This window comes from Salvia hispanica, chromosome 1 (genome assembly GCF_029641045.1).
Source record: "Salvia hispanica isolate PSC_SH4W2 chromosome 1, Shi_PSC_v1, whole genome shotgun sequence".
Classification (NCBI taxonomy): domain Eukaryota; kingdom Viridiplantae; phylum Streptophyta; class Magnoliopsida; order Lamiales; family Lamiaceae; genus Salvia; species Salvia hispanica.
In genome coordinates, this window is record NC_142692.1 from 4855790 (window position 1) to 4870805 (window position 15016).

General features: G+C 30.6%; 2 protein-coding genes across 2 annotated transcripts; both read right to left on the reverse strand.

Moving 5' to 3' along the window:
* Positions 1-3475: 3475 nt before the first annotated feature.
* Positions 3476-4354, reverse strand: LOC125223856 (uncharacterized). The gene has a single exon (XM_048127160.2). It carries the CDS (start codon positions 4265-4267, stop codon positions 3611-3613), a length of 657 nt encoding a protein of 218 aa, XP_047983117.2. The 5' UTR covers positions 4268-4354; the 3' UTR covers positions 3476-3610.
* Positions 4355-7461: 3107 nt separating this feature from the next.
* On the reverse strand, positions 7462-8099 carry LOC125219850 (ethylene-responsive transcription factor 1-like). The gene has a single exon (XM_048121934.2). The coding sequence runs from the start codon at positions 8055-8057 to the stop codon at positions 7530-7532; it is 528 nt and encodes a 175-aa protein (XP_047977891.2). The 5' UTR covers positions 8058-8099; the 3' UTR covers positions 7462-7529.
* Positions 8100-15016: the final 6917 nt, after the last annotated feature.

The window sequence follows — 15016 nt, forward strand, 5'->3', positions numbered from 1 at the left end:
GTGAAGCTCTCCGAAATAGGGAAGCACTGACTCTTGACTCTCGAGCGCAAAAGAAATCAAACTTCTGCCAATAATCAAACTTAGATCGAACGTTTCGCCAGTTTAATATTCCGTGTAGAGAGTACAAAAACATTTCTCTAGCATTCAAAAACTTCATAAACAACTTCTTCGAAGTCTCGAATGGGTAAAACATTGTTCTTTAATAAGAAATTATGTGTTTCAATTTTATTACTTTTTATTTTACTAAAATAATTATGTTAACTTATACGTATATTATTAAAATATAAATATAAAAAATAAAATAAATAAAAGTGAGAAATTTAGATAAAACTAAAAGTGATCAACGGAAGTACGTACGATAGTAGATGGACTTATTAATTTATTATCATCTCAAGCTCTTTGACTTTGTATTTACAAAGTTTTGAGAAAAATGTAAAGCACTCGATCGTGATTAATCTTGTTCTATTTATTGAGAGAACTCAATTATATTCGACCTTAAAAGCTGTGACTCAACGGTGCAATAACCATACTTCAATATTAGAGGGTTGAAATTTACTTGATTCGTTATTCGTCATCTATTATCAGTAAAGATCGCCATATTATATCTTACTATTGACGTTCACAATGCTTTTTAACACTCCCTCCGTCCCAATAAATATGCAACATTTGGTTTTCGACACAAGATTTTATATATTTTGTGAATTAATGAAGAGAGAGTAAAGTAAGAGAGAAGAAAAAGTAGAGAAATGGGTGTTGTTTCTATTTTAGGTACGTTTCATTTTTATTGGAACAACTCAAAAAGGAAAACGTTTCATTTCTTATGGGACAGAGAGAGTAGTATAAGAGTAATATATTATCACGTTTATTTTTTCAAGTTTTCTTTTACTCCCTCCGTCTCAGCTCAAGGGATTGATTTCTTTTTGGCCGTTGTTTCGCGAAGATAATAATAAATAGTTAAAGTGGAGAGAAAGTAAAGTAAGAGAGAATAACATATAGAAAAGAGTCGTACAGTATCATTTTTCACAAACACGTGCGGAAAAGCAGTCAATCACTTGAGATGAGACGGAAGGAGTATAATACTTCATTCGTCTTATACTCCCTCCGTCCGAAAAAATATGCACTTTCTAAATTTGAAAACTATTTTCTCTCTTATAAGGTGGGAAAGAAAGAGAGAGAAAAAAAGATAATGGAAATAGTGTTAGTGGATTATAGAGTCCACATTATAAATGATTCTGTAATTAGTTAAAAAAATTTATATTTAGACTTTGTCTAGTGAACAGTTCCAAATAGTAAAACTGTCTATTTTTTGAAGTAAGAGGGACTAGGGAGTAGTATATACAACTCCATATACTTATAACTGTATTTGTTAATCTGAAGCACTTACAATATATTCACATGGTTGGTGGGACGATACAATTATCTATGTAGTAGTACTATATACTACTATTTGGTATTCAATAATTGATCCATTTATTTATCATTTCTTTAAATAGTGCTTTATGTTTTATACAGGGCAGTACAGGCGTATCTGGGGGTATGATTATCTTTTTCTCTTTAATGAAATTATGAATTAAAAACTGGTATAAATTATTATCATAATAGTTGGTTTTATTTTTACTTCTAATCCTAATTTCCTAACCAAGCTACCTAGCTACGAGATCTAAAGACTTATTTATGAAATTTAATGATAAAATAAAATAAAATTTGAACTTAATTAAACATTACTGGAAAATATAATACTACTAGAATAAAAAATAATAATTTCAAAATTAATATTGTAAAACTATCTAAATTGTTGAATTCAAGATAATCTAGATTTCAAATTCTGAAACATGTATAGAAAAACTGGCGTCACATTATATTTGACATTCTAGCGATATTATTCACAGATTACTTATTTTAGAAATATAATCCAGGGTAGGTATCTTTCCTGAATATAGAACTTTGGTGTCACTATCAAATAAAAGATGAGAAATTACTAAATCCGCCAATCATTTAACGGTCTACTTTAGCAACAATAATTTTATAATTACCATGTGGCATGTAAAATTGCATTTTTTATATTAGGCATGATAATGAGGTGCATTCTAAATCTATTGTTGTAGTAGATAATACTACTATATTGTTGTAGTAGATAATGACGTGTTTGGAATTGATTATAAACAGGAAAATAAAATAAGCCATGCATAATTCGATCCAAACAAATCATGATATTATGCGGAGGAGGTCCCAATAGTAGAAAAATTAACTTATAAATTTCTGATAATTGAATGATTACAACATCAATTTTGATTTGGTTGCGTTTAATTATGGCCAAACAAATTCTTTATTTCTTTTTTTAATAAGAATTTTTCTTTTAATAAGTGTTTGATATTTATTACTACTATATTATATTTATCAAGTCCTTATTCGACAAAAGCTAAAGATTTTAATTACATATATACTACAGAGAAACATAAAAAATATTTGAGTACGTGTATGTTTATAAACATACATACATTAATTAGCTAGTAGCTTTATAGTAATAGAAAATGTCTTCTGATCTATCTGGTAAGAGTGGGTGCATAAATTTTAAAATTATATATTCAACTATTTTTGTTTTCTTGAAAGAATAATTATTTATTGTTAATCGCGTTAGGTTTCATTTATTGGTTTGTTTTTTGTCCTGTTTGTTTAATTATTTAAACTTGATTATAAAATTTGAGTTTGGATCCATCTTACGAAAGACAAAGTATCGATTATTTTGTGCAATGTGGGTCACGAACTTCTAGTGCATGTTAATACAGAATAAAAAAAGTTTAGTCTTATTAATTGGAATTATAATTTGTACTTGTTTATCAATTATAAAGTAGAGTATAGCATACACAAATAACTCTACAGGCTGTAAACGTGACATTGAAAAGGTGAAAAATCTATGAGGATCTTCGCAAAATATATGGTTCCTAATCTTTTATTTCAAGGGAGTTGTGCCTAGCTAGTTTATTTTGGTTTAAGTTAAATACATTAGTAATATGATTTATTGTATTGGAAAATATTTCTTTTTTCTTTTTTGATGAAATGCCTCAATGCAATGTTTACCTTAATAAACTTTCATTATGCAATTAACTAGGAAAAATCTTACTCATATATAAGTTGGATTTTAAGGGAAAATAGTATATTTTTATGTTTGTATATTAATTACAGCGGATAACTACATCGTAATGCATAACCAAATAATCAAAATATAAATGTCGTTTTTATACAAGACTGAGGTTATTTATATATAGATTATTTATATGCGAGAGGGCTATCAAATGCTTAACATCATACTATAAACTAAAACGATCATAAAATGACCTCATTGTTTTACCTTTGAATTAAAACGATGTAAAAATAACATTCGTGTTATCTGATCATCGGTTTATTTGGTTATTTGAACTTGTACAAAATTAGCCATTTTGGATAAGAAAAATGCTTTTTTTGGTGACGAAAAGTGTAAAACCAATCCAAAGGATATACTAGATTGGCTCAAAAAGGAACAGTAATTTCAATTTTCAAACATTTGTCTGATCTAATACTTACGACAAGCATTTCCTAAAGGCTAAAACTATTCATTTAAAAAAGGCCCAAATCAGGCTTCATTTTTAATTCTCTTTTTCAATGAGCCCGAATCGGTCGAAATACGACGCCGCTTCGTAATCCGGGTGGGCTCCGAAACGCCCGACCCGATAAGGTGGGGGAAATTGACCCGAGCCCTGGATCCGCGCAGCTTGAAGGCCGCTCTGTCATAAGCCATGGCCGCCTCCTCCGGCGTCTCGTACGTCCCCAGCCACATCCTCGACCCTTTCTTATCCGGATTCCTCATCTCCGCCGCGAACTTCCCCCACGGCCGCCGCCTCACGCCTCTGTACCGCTTCCACTCCGCCGCCGCTCCGAGTCTCCTCGGCGCCTCCGATACCGCGGAATCGCTCTCGTCGCTGACCACCAATTCCTCAATCATCTGCGACGATTGATCGCTGTCGTCGCTGATTAGCAACTCCTCAATCATTTGCGACGATTGATCGCTGTCGTCGCTGGCCAGCAACTCCTCAATCATCTGCGATGATTGATCGCTGTCGTCGTTGATCGGCGTAGTATTGATCGGAGAATCTGCAGGTGAGGAATTGGAACCGAAATCGAAATCGAAATTGAAATCGAAATTGAAATTGAAATCGGAATCGTTGAGGAGAAAGTTTTGAATGTCGTCGAGCCAAGCCAGATCGAATTCGGATACATTTTGTGCTTCCATTTTTCGAATTTGAAGGGTGAATGAGAAGTTGTTAATCGCAGAAAAACTGTTTTGCTTTGAGTTTGAAGGCTTTGAGTGAGTGAAGGTGCAGTGGTTGATGGGTGTGTATATATAGAGAGAAACGGATGATGAGAGACTTCCATGAAAGTGCATTAATTCAAATATTTGTGGAGTGGTTTTATTTTCAGCACGTTTACATTTATGATTTTGTCGTATGCATGAATTAATAAAATATCGTACTATAAGTTTATTACTAATTAAAGTGGGTGCTCGACCCCTTAAGTTTTAAAGTGGGTATTGGGACGATGTACAATTGTTTTTTGGGTAACACATACCTAATGATTTAATATAATAGTTTGATTATATTTATGTAGCAATAATAGACCTCTGTATTTATCATTGATTCATTCAAATAATAATGAGCCTAGAAAAAAATTAGTGATCTAGATATATTTTCACGTGGTGAATCAGAGATTTGAGTTTCAAATTCTTGTTTTTAGCTAAATAAATGACACAGTAATTCATGCTTCCTTAGTTACATAAGGTACACAATGAAACGCATTAAATTAGAGAATAATTAGTGTTACCGAAACAATTAAAGACAATTATTTTTAAAATATTAGCCCAAATTCAACAAAATCAATTATTGAAAATAAAGATTTATTGGGATGCAAAGACATTCTGAGAGGGCTTGAGTGAAGTAAACTATCAAGTGCCCGTGAGAGATAGAGCCGAGTATGAGGTGATCCATAGAGAGTTATTGAGGTATAAGAAAACGCTTTGAGAGAGCCATGAAAGGGGCAAACAGAGAGAATCGAGTATGAGAGAGATTAAGATTAAGAGATCGTGATTTTGGAAAAGTAAAATTGTCAACTCAATGAGTGTTTGATCGGAATATTTGTGCAAAATATCATATCACCAAATGGAATCATAGGAAAAGTGTCTATAGAAAATCTCAAAACTCTAAATTTCAAAGATACATCTCCTCCTATTAAAGATTTTTTTATATGTCATTATTTATATGTGTGTTAATATGAACCGATAAAAATTACTCCCTCCGTCCCAGATTTGGAGTGACATTTTGCCATAAAAGTCCGTCCCACATTTGGAGTAACATTTAGAATTTACCATATTTGCACATAAAATTTTACCCCATTATTCACTAAGATTACACCCAAATGCCATTATCTATATTAAAATAAATCAAAACAAAAATAAAAAACCAAAAAGTCAAAGAGGGACCCACCTTCAACCAACTCACTTAATTTATTACACACTCTATCATCTCACTTCATTTATTACACACTCCACAATCTCATTTTATTTATTACACACTCTACCTCTCACTCCATTCATTACACACTCCACCAATTCCTTAAAACTCGTATCATAACTAATTGTCACTCCAAATGTGGGACGGAGGGAGTATTATACAACACTATAGGAATGTAATTACAAAAATAATTTGTAACTAAGTAGCATAAAAGCTTGGCCCAGATTAAATTGGCAATATATAATTTGGCACAGTATCATTCTCTCTCCCTCTCAAATCTCTACATTCTTAATTAATTGCAATACACCTTGTCTATATTGTATCTATTCGAACCGAATAATTGTATTGATCATTATCATGTCAGGCTAATCCATCTTATTTTAAATCCATAAATACAAATCTGTTGTAAATATAATATAAAAAGATATTGCGATCATGACATACAATGACCTAACTAGATGAGGTTTTTTCTTTTTCCGAACTAGGCAAACTATAATACTCCTATGTAATTCGAAATAAAGCAATATATTATTAAAGAAATAAGAAATGCAACGTGGATATACATGCTACATGAACAAATTAATCTTTTACCCTTGTTATACACTACTATCACTTTGAATTTATATACAGCATAATCCCATTGCATTGAAAATAATGCTCCTATCTTTGGTGTTTCCATAAAGGTACCTTAAATGAGTACCAAAATAAGATGTGTGTTACTAGTGTTACTTTGCTCATAGTGTCTGACTTTATAATACTATTATATTCAATGTGCGAATATATGAAAAGATATACTGATACAGGAGATACAATAGTTTAATCATTATGCAGTTGGACTTATATTAGTGTGTCACTGTATGTGTGTGGCATAAATTAGTAAGACCACATGCTGTAAACGTGGCGTTGAAAAGGAAAAATCGAGGTGATATCGTAATGTATACTTGAAACTAAGTCACTCAACATTCGAAATATTCTCTTTCCAGGAAAAGGCATGCTCAGGTGATTTTAATTTAGGGCGAAATTTAATTATTTTCTTTGAAAAATTATCTAGGTATCGCATATGTACCTTAAATACTATCCATCCACGTGCCGGTCAAATATGTGACAATGATAGTGGTAGAGGAGGTCTGGAGGGGGAGACGAGTCAGACGACGGCAGTGCAAGAGGGGGAGGAGGAGGTGGGTTGTGAAGGAAGGGATATAAGGCAGCGGCGATAAAGGAGGAGGAGGAGGAGAAAGTGGCACGGGTGCATGCTTATTGGTGCTGCGCGCACCCAAGTCTTTCTCATAGTTTCTACTACGTTTTGTTTTCACAAAACAAAATGCGTAGTAGAAAAAAAAAAGAAAATTTATAAAGAATGGGTGAGATAGACGAGAGAGAATATAATTGAGACCTACTAAATATATATTTGAAATATTGTGAAAATTATCTGAAATTTTCTCGATATTAATTCAGTTATTATAAGCGTAGTCTTTAAGAATATAATTTTATTTCATGCAACATCTATGAGATTAACCGAACTAAGAGAAAACATGATGAAAGTTCAAAGAGATTCCAATTTCTTGAATCTCAGTTTATTCTTAAAATCAAAGTCACTTAAACTGATATAATGTTTCGTAAGATGTGTGTGAATTTCAAAGCATAATTCACAATATATTGGACTTTTTAGTGGCAAAATTGTCGATGCAATTAACCAAAGAGATCAAGGTAATGAGCAAAGGTGTCAGGAATTAAATAATACTCCTTCAAAAAATAATAGTAATCCATTCTACTCCTTTTTATGATGTTTTTTTCGAAATTATAGTAGTACTACTATTTTCTACCAGCTGCATCCGTTTTAGTCCAAATATATCTAAGTTTAGAGAACAACAAATTTAATCTGAGGCTTAAGTCATAACATAAATAGGTACTTATTGGAGGATTAGTGGCAATAGTTGTTCAAATTTAGATCGATAAAAAAATGTAAAGAAAAAAAAAAGAAGGCCTAAATCAGGCGCTACACGAAATTTCATTTTCTGTTTTCGCATGTTTCAACGGCTCCGGCTGCTCCTTGGAAGTCCGACGCCGCTTCGTCACCCGGGTCGGCTCCGAAACACCCGACCCGAGAAGGTGAGGGAAATTGACTTTAGCTCTGGTTCCGCGCATTTTGAAGGCGGCTCTGTCATAAGCCACGGCGGCCTCCTCCGGCGTCTCGTACGTCCCCAGCCACAGCCTCGACCCCTTCTTCTCCGGATTCCTTATCTCCGCCGCGAACTTCCCCCACGGCCGCCTCCTCACGCCTCTGTACCGCTTCCACTCCGCCGCCGCAACGCCCGATCCCGCCGAATCACTCTCGTCGCTCACCAACTGCGACGACGATTCGCTCTCGTCTTTGATAGGAATCGGAGAATTTGCAGGTGGGGAATTGAAACCGAAACCGAAATCGAAATCGAAATCGAAATCGCTATCGCTGAGAAGAAAGGTTTGTATGGAGTCGAGCCAAGCCAAATCGAATTCAGATGCGTTTTCAGCTTCCATTGATTTTTGTTTCTTTTACTAAATATATGAGGGAATTATTATGTGATTGATGTTAATGGCAGTGTTTGATCTCTTCTTCTTTATAGACGGATTATGATTGATTGGTTACATTATTATAAACATTCATTTTAATCACATTTTCGTTATGAAATGATGAATAAAATAGTGTGTGCATGGTTGTTGAAAGAGACAAATATTTTATGTGGTGAGTGAGTGAGTCATCCAATTCCAATACACATAATCTTTAATTCAAATAATTATTTTTTGTGCGTACCTTTATGGTATAATTATTGACCTCCTTATTCGTAATTTCCATAAACAAATTAAAAATTAAGGTGAAGAAATTTAACAAAAATAGTCTTTAAGAACATTTTGTTATAATAAAGACTATATTATGGTATCAGAATTTTGAGAAATGTGGAGTAGTATTTTTTATTAATAGAGATTGCGATTGATATTATAATAAAGTCCACGGACTAAAATATTAATTGTCTACTTTTTTTATACTTGTGAAGTCGTGCTTTATCAAGTTGAGCATTTTAGTATGGTTTTAATTAGCCTATAATAATTATATATGTGTATAGTGTATATGGAATCGTTTTCATTTTCAAGAAATATGGACAATAGTATTAATTACTGAATGCACAGAATCCCTGGATAAAAATTAAATAAAATCCGAGGAGAATAATAAGCCGAGCAATAAGGTTGTGTGAAAGTTGAGACTCGAGGTTATTCAAATCAATATAACGTCAACTATATAGTAATATACGCAACTTGGAATCATTTTTAATTTTATTTTAAAACTTCAATTAAAATCATGGTTATATTAACTAAATTGTTGAATTCAATACACGTTATGTAAGGGTTAGAAACTTAGAAACCAAGAGGGATCCGTGAATATATGCGAAAATCACGGTGTCAGAAATATGAATAATCAAAACTTAATTTTCTGGACTATTTTGTGAAAATAATTTAAAATTCTAGGAGTATATATTTCTAAACAAATTAATATATACTCTTAAACGAAATTAGAAAGGCTAGTAACACCTTGATGTTTTTGGGGACTCACATAATACATAGGGACCTTAGAGTAACGAAATGAGCTTATAAATTTAGACTAGTTTATACGAACTTCTTAAAAAAAGAGGTAAATGGAAATATAAAGAGAAATACTAATAATTACTATCTCTCTATTTTTATAAAAATCCAAGCTCTAATGGAAAGAGTATTTAAGAAGGTATAATATCTTTTTCAATTTTGAAAAAGTATCGTTACCTCTTTTTTATACGAAAGGTAAAAGTTGGTTATATTTTTGTCTGGCTTTTTAAATTTACTTTGTTCCCTTTGAATTCATTAATTTTTAAAAATATAGTTACTTTTTTGAGAAAGTAAGCGAGAAATGTACCATCTCAGTTTTCCTTTCCTCCTTGAAAATGCTCTAATAAAATTATAATTGCGACAGTATAATTTCTAGATGATCACCACCATTAATTAGTTCTAAAAACAATGAATAAAATTCAAAAAAGTCTCTGGACAAATAATTTGCATATTTTCGGTATTTGATAGAAAAATATCACTAGAGGTCTCAGAAAAAAGACTTAATTATATTTGAGCTATTTAACACTATTTTTAGACTTTTTAGCTTTTTTTTTCTTTTTAGTTTTCAGGGATATTTTAGTCTGTATGTTTAACACTCATCTCTTTTAACACTCCTCTCTTATCTCTTTTCTTTCTTTTCCCATTTACTTCTCTCTTTTTTTATATATATAATTTCTTATTCAATTCTCTCATTCTCCATTTCTAATTTAATTCATCTTAACAATAAATAATCAATACACATCTTAAAACTCTCTTGATCAATATATTTATAATTTTTCATTTTAATTTATTTTTAATATATATTTATATATGAGTAAATTTTTGTTATAATTTTAGTTTGATATGTGTACTGAATATATATTGTTAAATTAAATTGAGTAAATGGAGGATGACATAGATGAATTAAAAATTTTAAAAAATAATTTAAAAAAACAAGAAAATGTGAGAAGGGGAGATAAGAGATGAGAATGAACATAAAACTTAAAATATCTCTTAAAATAAAAAAAGGGAAATAAGGGGAATTTTTTTTAAATAGTGTAAAAGTACCTCTTTTGAGTAAATTAAGTCTGATCCAAAATTTTTAGTGATATATATTTTTTACCTGAAATATGCAAATTACATTATTGAGGGAGTTTTTTACAGTCCACCCAAAAATAATCGCGCCTAATATTGTTGAAATCATTATTTGGTAGTAGTCCGTTGTCAATTATTTTAAAATTAATATTAGGCCGTCATTACGTGCAACACAAAGAATATTAAACATTTAAACCTAGCACATTCGGATTTATAAGATCTTCCAGTGTGTATAACTCAATAGATATGATAGTACAAAAATATGTATGAGACCAATAAAAGATCTGCAAAAGTAGCTAGATTCTAGCTAGACATAATGTAGTGGGAAATTATTGATTATTAATTTAATCATGTGGTGAGCTGTGGGCCTAGTGCCAATACAAATACACTAGTAAAAAAAAATCAAATATTTGTCTTAATTTCATCAAAAAATATTTGTCTCAACTTCTTCTCACTATCAAATTAGTGTTAATTAGATTAGTTTTGTTTGCTATATGTTTCGTCTCCATGTTCTGGTGTATTATTTTTTTTTTTGGCTTTTACTCTTGTATTTATCACCTTTATTCACTTATTCCACTGCCAACCAATTGCATTATGTTGTATGATCTCATCTCTTTATTGTATGCATTAATTTAATTAAACTATTGGATATAACATAATGAAATGGAGAATTGTAACGTGATTGACAGATAAATTTTGGAATTGTTTCTTTATTAAAAAAAAATCATATCAGGATTAGGTTTTGCTTGTCAGCAAAATCATGTAGAGCATGTAGTTATTTATTCGAATATATAAATTGTTTTTATAATATTTCTGATCAGCTAGCTTGTTACACTTTATTTTTCGAGCATGGTTTTATGAGTTGTGTGTAGTTTTTATAGCCTAATACACATGGATATTGTGGATTTACTTGGGCCTGCTTAACCGGTTCTCCGGTTCTCGGGTACCCGGAATCGGAACCGGAACCGATCGGGTAATTGAAGAACCGGAACCGAAGAATCCGGTTCCGGTTCCGGTACCGGTTCTAATGTTTTCATATTCCGGTTCCGGTTCTACCTGGAACCGACCGGTTCCTACCCGGAACCGAATAATATATATTAAATTTAATTTTTTTTTTTACTAAAATTGAAGTATAGTAATTAACGGTAATTCATTTATTATTATCAAGGTTGGTTTTGATTCTTTAGTATTACTGAATGTATTCCTTTGCTACTTTGATATTGCTTAAATAAATGCTACTCTTGGTTTGACAATATAATTTTTCAATTTATGTGTTTGGATCATTATTTACCATTATACTTTGAGTTCTTTAAACAAAAATAATTTTAACAGATCATATGAAAGCTCTTAGAGGAGTCAAGGTGGAGGTTACCAATTGAGGAAACATGCGAAAGAATATACCGTAATTCTGGTTTGATATCACATACAACTCGTGGGCTAACGTGAGAATCATATTTCTTGATACTAAGTGGAGATAATGTAATTGTTGTTATATATAAGTTAAATCTAGTTTGGTGTCAGATTAAAATTAGGTAAATAATAAACAACTTTTCATTAATTAGTATACTTAAATTAAAATTAAAACTACAAATCGGTTCCGGTTCGAAACCGGTACCGGCCGGTTCTTACCCGGTCGGTTCCAAACCGGAACCGGACGGTTCCGGATCCGGTTCCGGTTCCGAGATTCATGAGATTTTGCAACCGGGTACCCGATCAACCGGACCGGGTAGAACCGGAACCGGCCGAATAAGCAGGCCTAGATTTACTTCATCACCATGGATGTGAATTCACAAGGATACCCCAGTTTTTAATATCATCGGAGGATACGCCCATTTTTGGTTTCATATTTACGGTTTTCTAAATCGTAAAATGGTGACATGCAATATATAGCTAAAATAATGGATCAACAATAATACTAATAATAATCCAAAGTTAGAGGTAATGAAAAATTAAAATAGAGGCCATAATTCGACTAGAATGTCTTTAAAATGGTATATGGACCCTAAATTAAGTTCAATTCCCATATACATGTTAAGTTGCAACATATATTTGATTTATTTTGTACGATTATTCACTACTAAAAAAAAAAAACTCCGTTAAAGATGTTTTTTATTGCTTGCTAATTTGTGTTTCTAAATACACCACCAATACTTAAAAAACGTCTTTATTGTTGACGTCCAAACTAAAATTAGATAACGCAAACAAAAGCGTCCTAAAAAAACAAAAGATCAAGTTAATTTATCATTAATTGAATGATGCTTTCTTTTGCAACACTGATTGTTGTTATTTTTAGAAATTTTCCAACCCAAATAATTGCGTCTCAATTGTGTGACTCTAAAAATAAGTTTATCCATTAATCTTTTCTCAAAAGCTCAAGGTAACCTATTCTTAGTATTCTAGATAGTCGAGCTGAGACGAATGGCCTATATATATAAATATAGGACTTTTTTTCTCTAAACACTAAGAATAAATTATACTAATACTTAAAATTAAAACTCAACATATACTCATATTTTATATCTGATAAAAAAAAATCACCCCCTTTATTTTTAATTAACTAATGACTAGCTAAAAGAAAATCGTGGTTGCAATGATACAAATTCTTTGTGACTATTGGCTTTTTAGAACAGCCCTACCTGAAGAATAATTTATAACTCATGCGTGGCATGATTATTAATTAATTTGAATCTGTTAATTAATTTGTGATAAGAATACGATGTCACATCATATCGCGTGTGCTTAGTCCAGGTCACATCATATATTTTATTCTACACATGTTTCCAGTTATCGTTAATTTGTTCTATAATACTACTCCTAGTATAGAATCTATAGATATGAAAATCTATGGTAATTAACAAAATTAATTGTATTAATAAAGTCAATGAGAAAATCTAATTTAGCCTTCTGAAAATTAAAAAATATTCGACATCAGTCTCTATATTGCGACCATCCTCTATCTTTCGGAAAAGCGTGTTGTGAGAAATTAAATTCAATTTCTTTGACCTGTATAGAATATTTATTTTTCACACGATAGGGATATAATTAAATCGTTCTTAAAAATTAATAAAATAGCGAATTAGAGAGGATATTAAATTCATTTGAATCCTAAGTCGTTACCATATTTTGTTGATGAGGAAAACTTGCCGTAAACTTTGACTAATTATTGATTAATAGAAATTAATTGAAATTAAATGATTAATTAAATTGATCGTAAAATCAATTAATGTCTAGTAGCCAGCCGCGAGGTTATTTATTTACTTGTTTGTTATACAATTACCCACTCTTATTTAAACTTATATTTGGTGATTCGAATTTCAACTTATTAGTATCTTACAAATCGACTTGAGCTTCTTTGTCAACATAAATACTTATATTGGTAACTTATTATATCATCAATGATTCAATATATATTGTCTCCTAAAAAAGCCAATATTCCTATTTATGACCTATTAAAACCACATAAACAACATTGTAATTAAGTGATATGTAACAGCTATATGACACCACCATTAGGCATTATTAGTGGCCATATTCATTTTTTTGGAAATATTATTAATTGATAAATTTGTTATTAAAATCATACTACAGTGAGTCACGTAGATTCTTAATCAGAGACCTAACTGGTGTAGTAATATCCATCTCTTTTTTTTTCCGTATAAGATGCTGTTTGTCGGCATAAATATATTTATTTAATAAAATGGGTCAGAAGTTATGAATAATTCAATGTTAGCCTTATTGGATTTACACATAATTACGTAAGATAAAACAAATAAAAATAAGATATGATAATATATCTCAAGATTCTTTTCACAGAAAATATAAAATTAATATTCCAGGTTATAAACGTGATGTTGAAAAAGTGCAACCATATGTGCTCCCCAAAAGCCATCTGAAGTATTTTTATTTTGTTATATATATTACGTAAAAACCATATGATCATCAACGTCGTTGAGTTATATTATTATTATTATTATTATTATTATTATTATTATTATTATTATTATTAATATTATTATTATTATTATCTTTTTAGTTTGATTTTAATATTATAAAATTGATTATAATTGTTTTTAATGAACTATATGAACACTAAAGTTCAATTATTTATTTTTCATCTATTTAAAATTATATAGAAAATGGATAAATCAGAATTTTTATTGATATCGAAATATAATAATATGTACTGCTATTTTCTTGAACAGAAAAAAAAAAGCCTAAAAAATACTGCTTATATTGGAATTATGATTTTTTTTCTTTTTTTGTCTTGTTGTTTGGTTGATATGATTATCCATCTTTGAAAGTTGACATTATAGATTTCGTATTTCTCTTGCAGAAAACATGCTACGTGATCTACTTTATTTAGGAAAAAATTATAATACCAACTCTGTCCAAAAAAAATGTCATGTATTTTTATAATTTTTCATTATCTATTAAAATTAATCTCTAGCTATTTATGCTAAGATTTTGTGATTATATTTTCTACTAACTGTACACCAACCACTTTTTTCTCTAAATTTTTCTTATTTTACCAATTTCATATTAATGCAAAAAAATTGTAGTTATTTGGATAGTCAAAATAAACAGTAGCAAGCTAAGGTTTTAGAATATATAAATTTTAAACATTTCTTACCAAAAAAACCTTAGTACGTTATTTAAAGTTTAAACATTCATAAATAGTAGTAGTACTACTATAAAATGTTGTTTATTGGTAATATATATTGCTAAATTATTCATTTTAAAAATAAAATCATTACTAAATTATCTTTTCCCCTGATATTATTCTCTGC

Excerpts from the sequence above, each read along its gene's own strand:
- LOC125223856 (XM_048127160.2), bottom strand. The coding sequence starts at position 4,267 with ATGGAAGCACAAAATGTATCCGAATTCGATCTGGCTTGGCTCGACGAC.
- LOC125219850 (XM_048121934.2), bottom strand. The coding sequence starts at position 8,057 with ATGGAAGCTGAAAACGCATCTGAATTCGATTTGGCTTGGCTCGACTCC.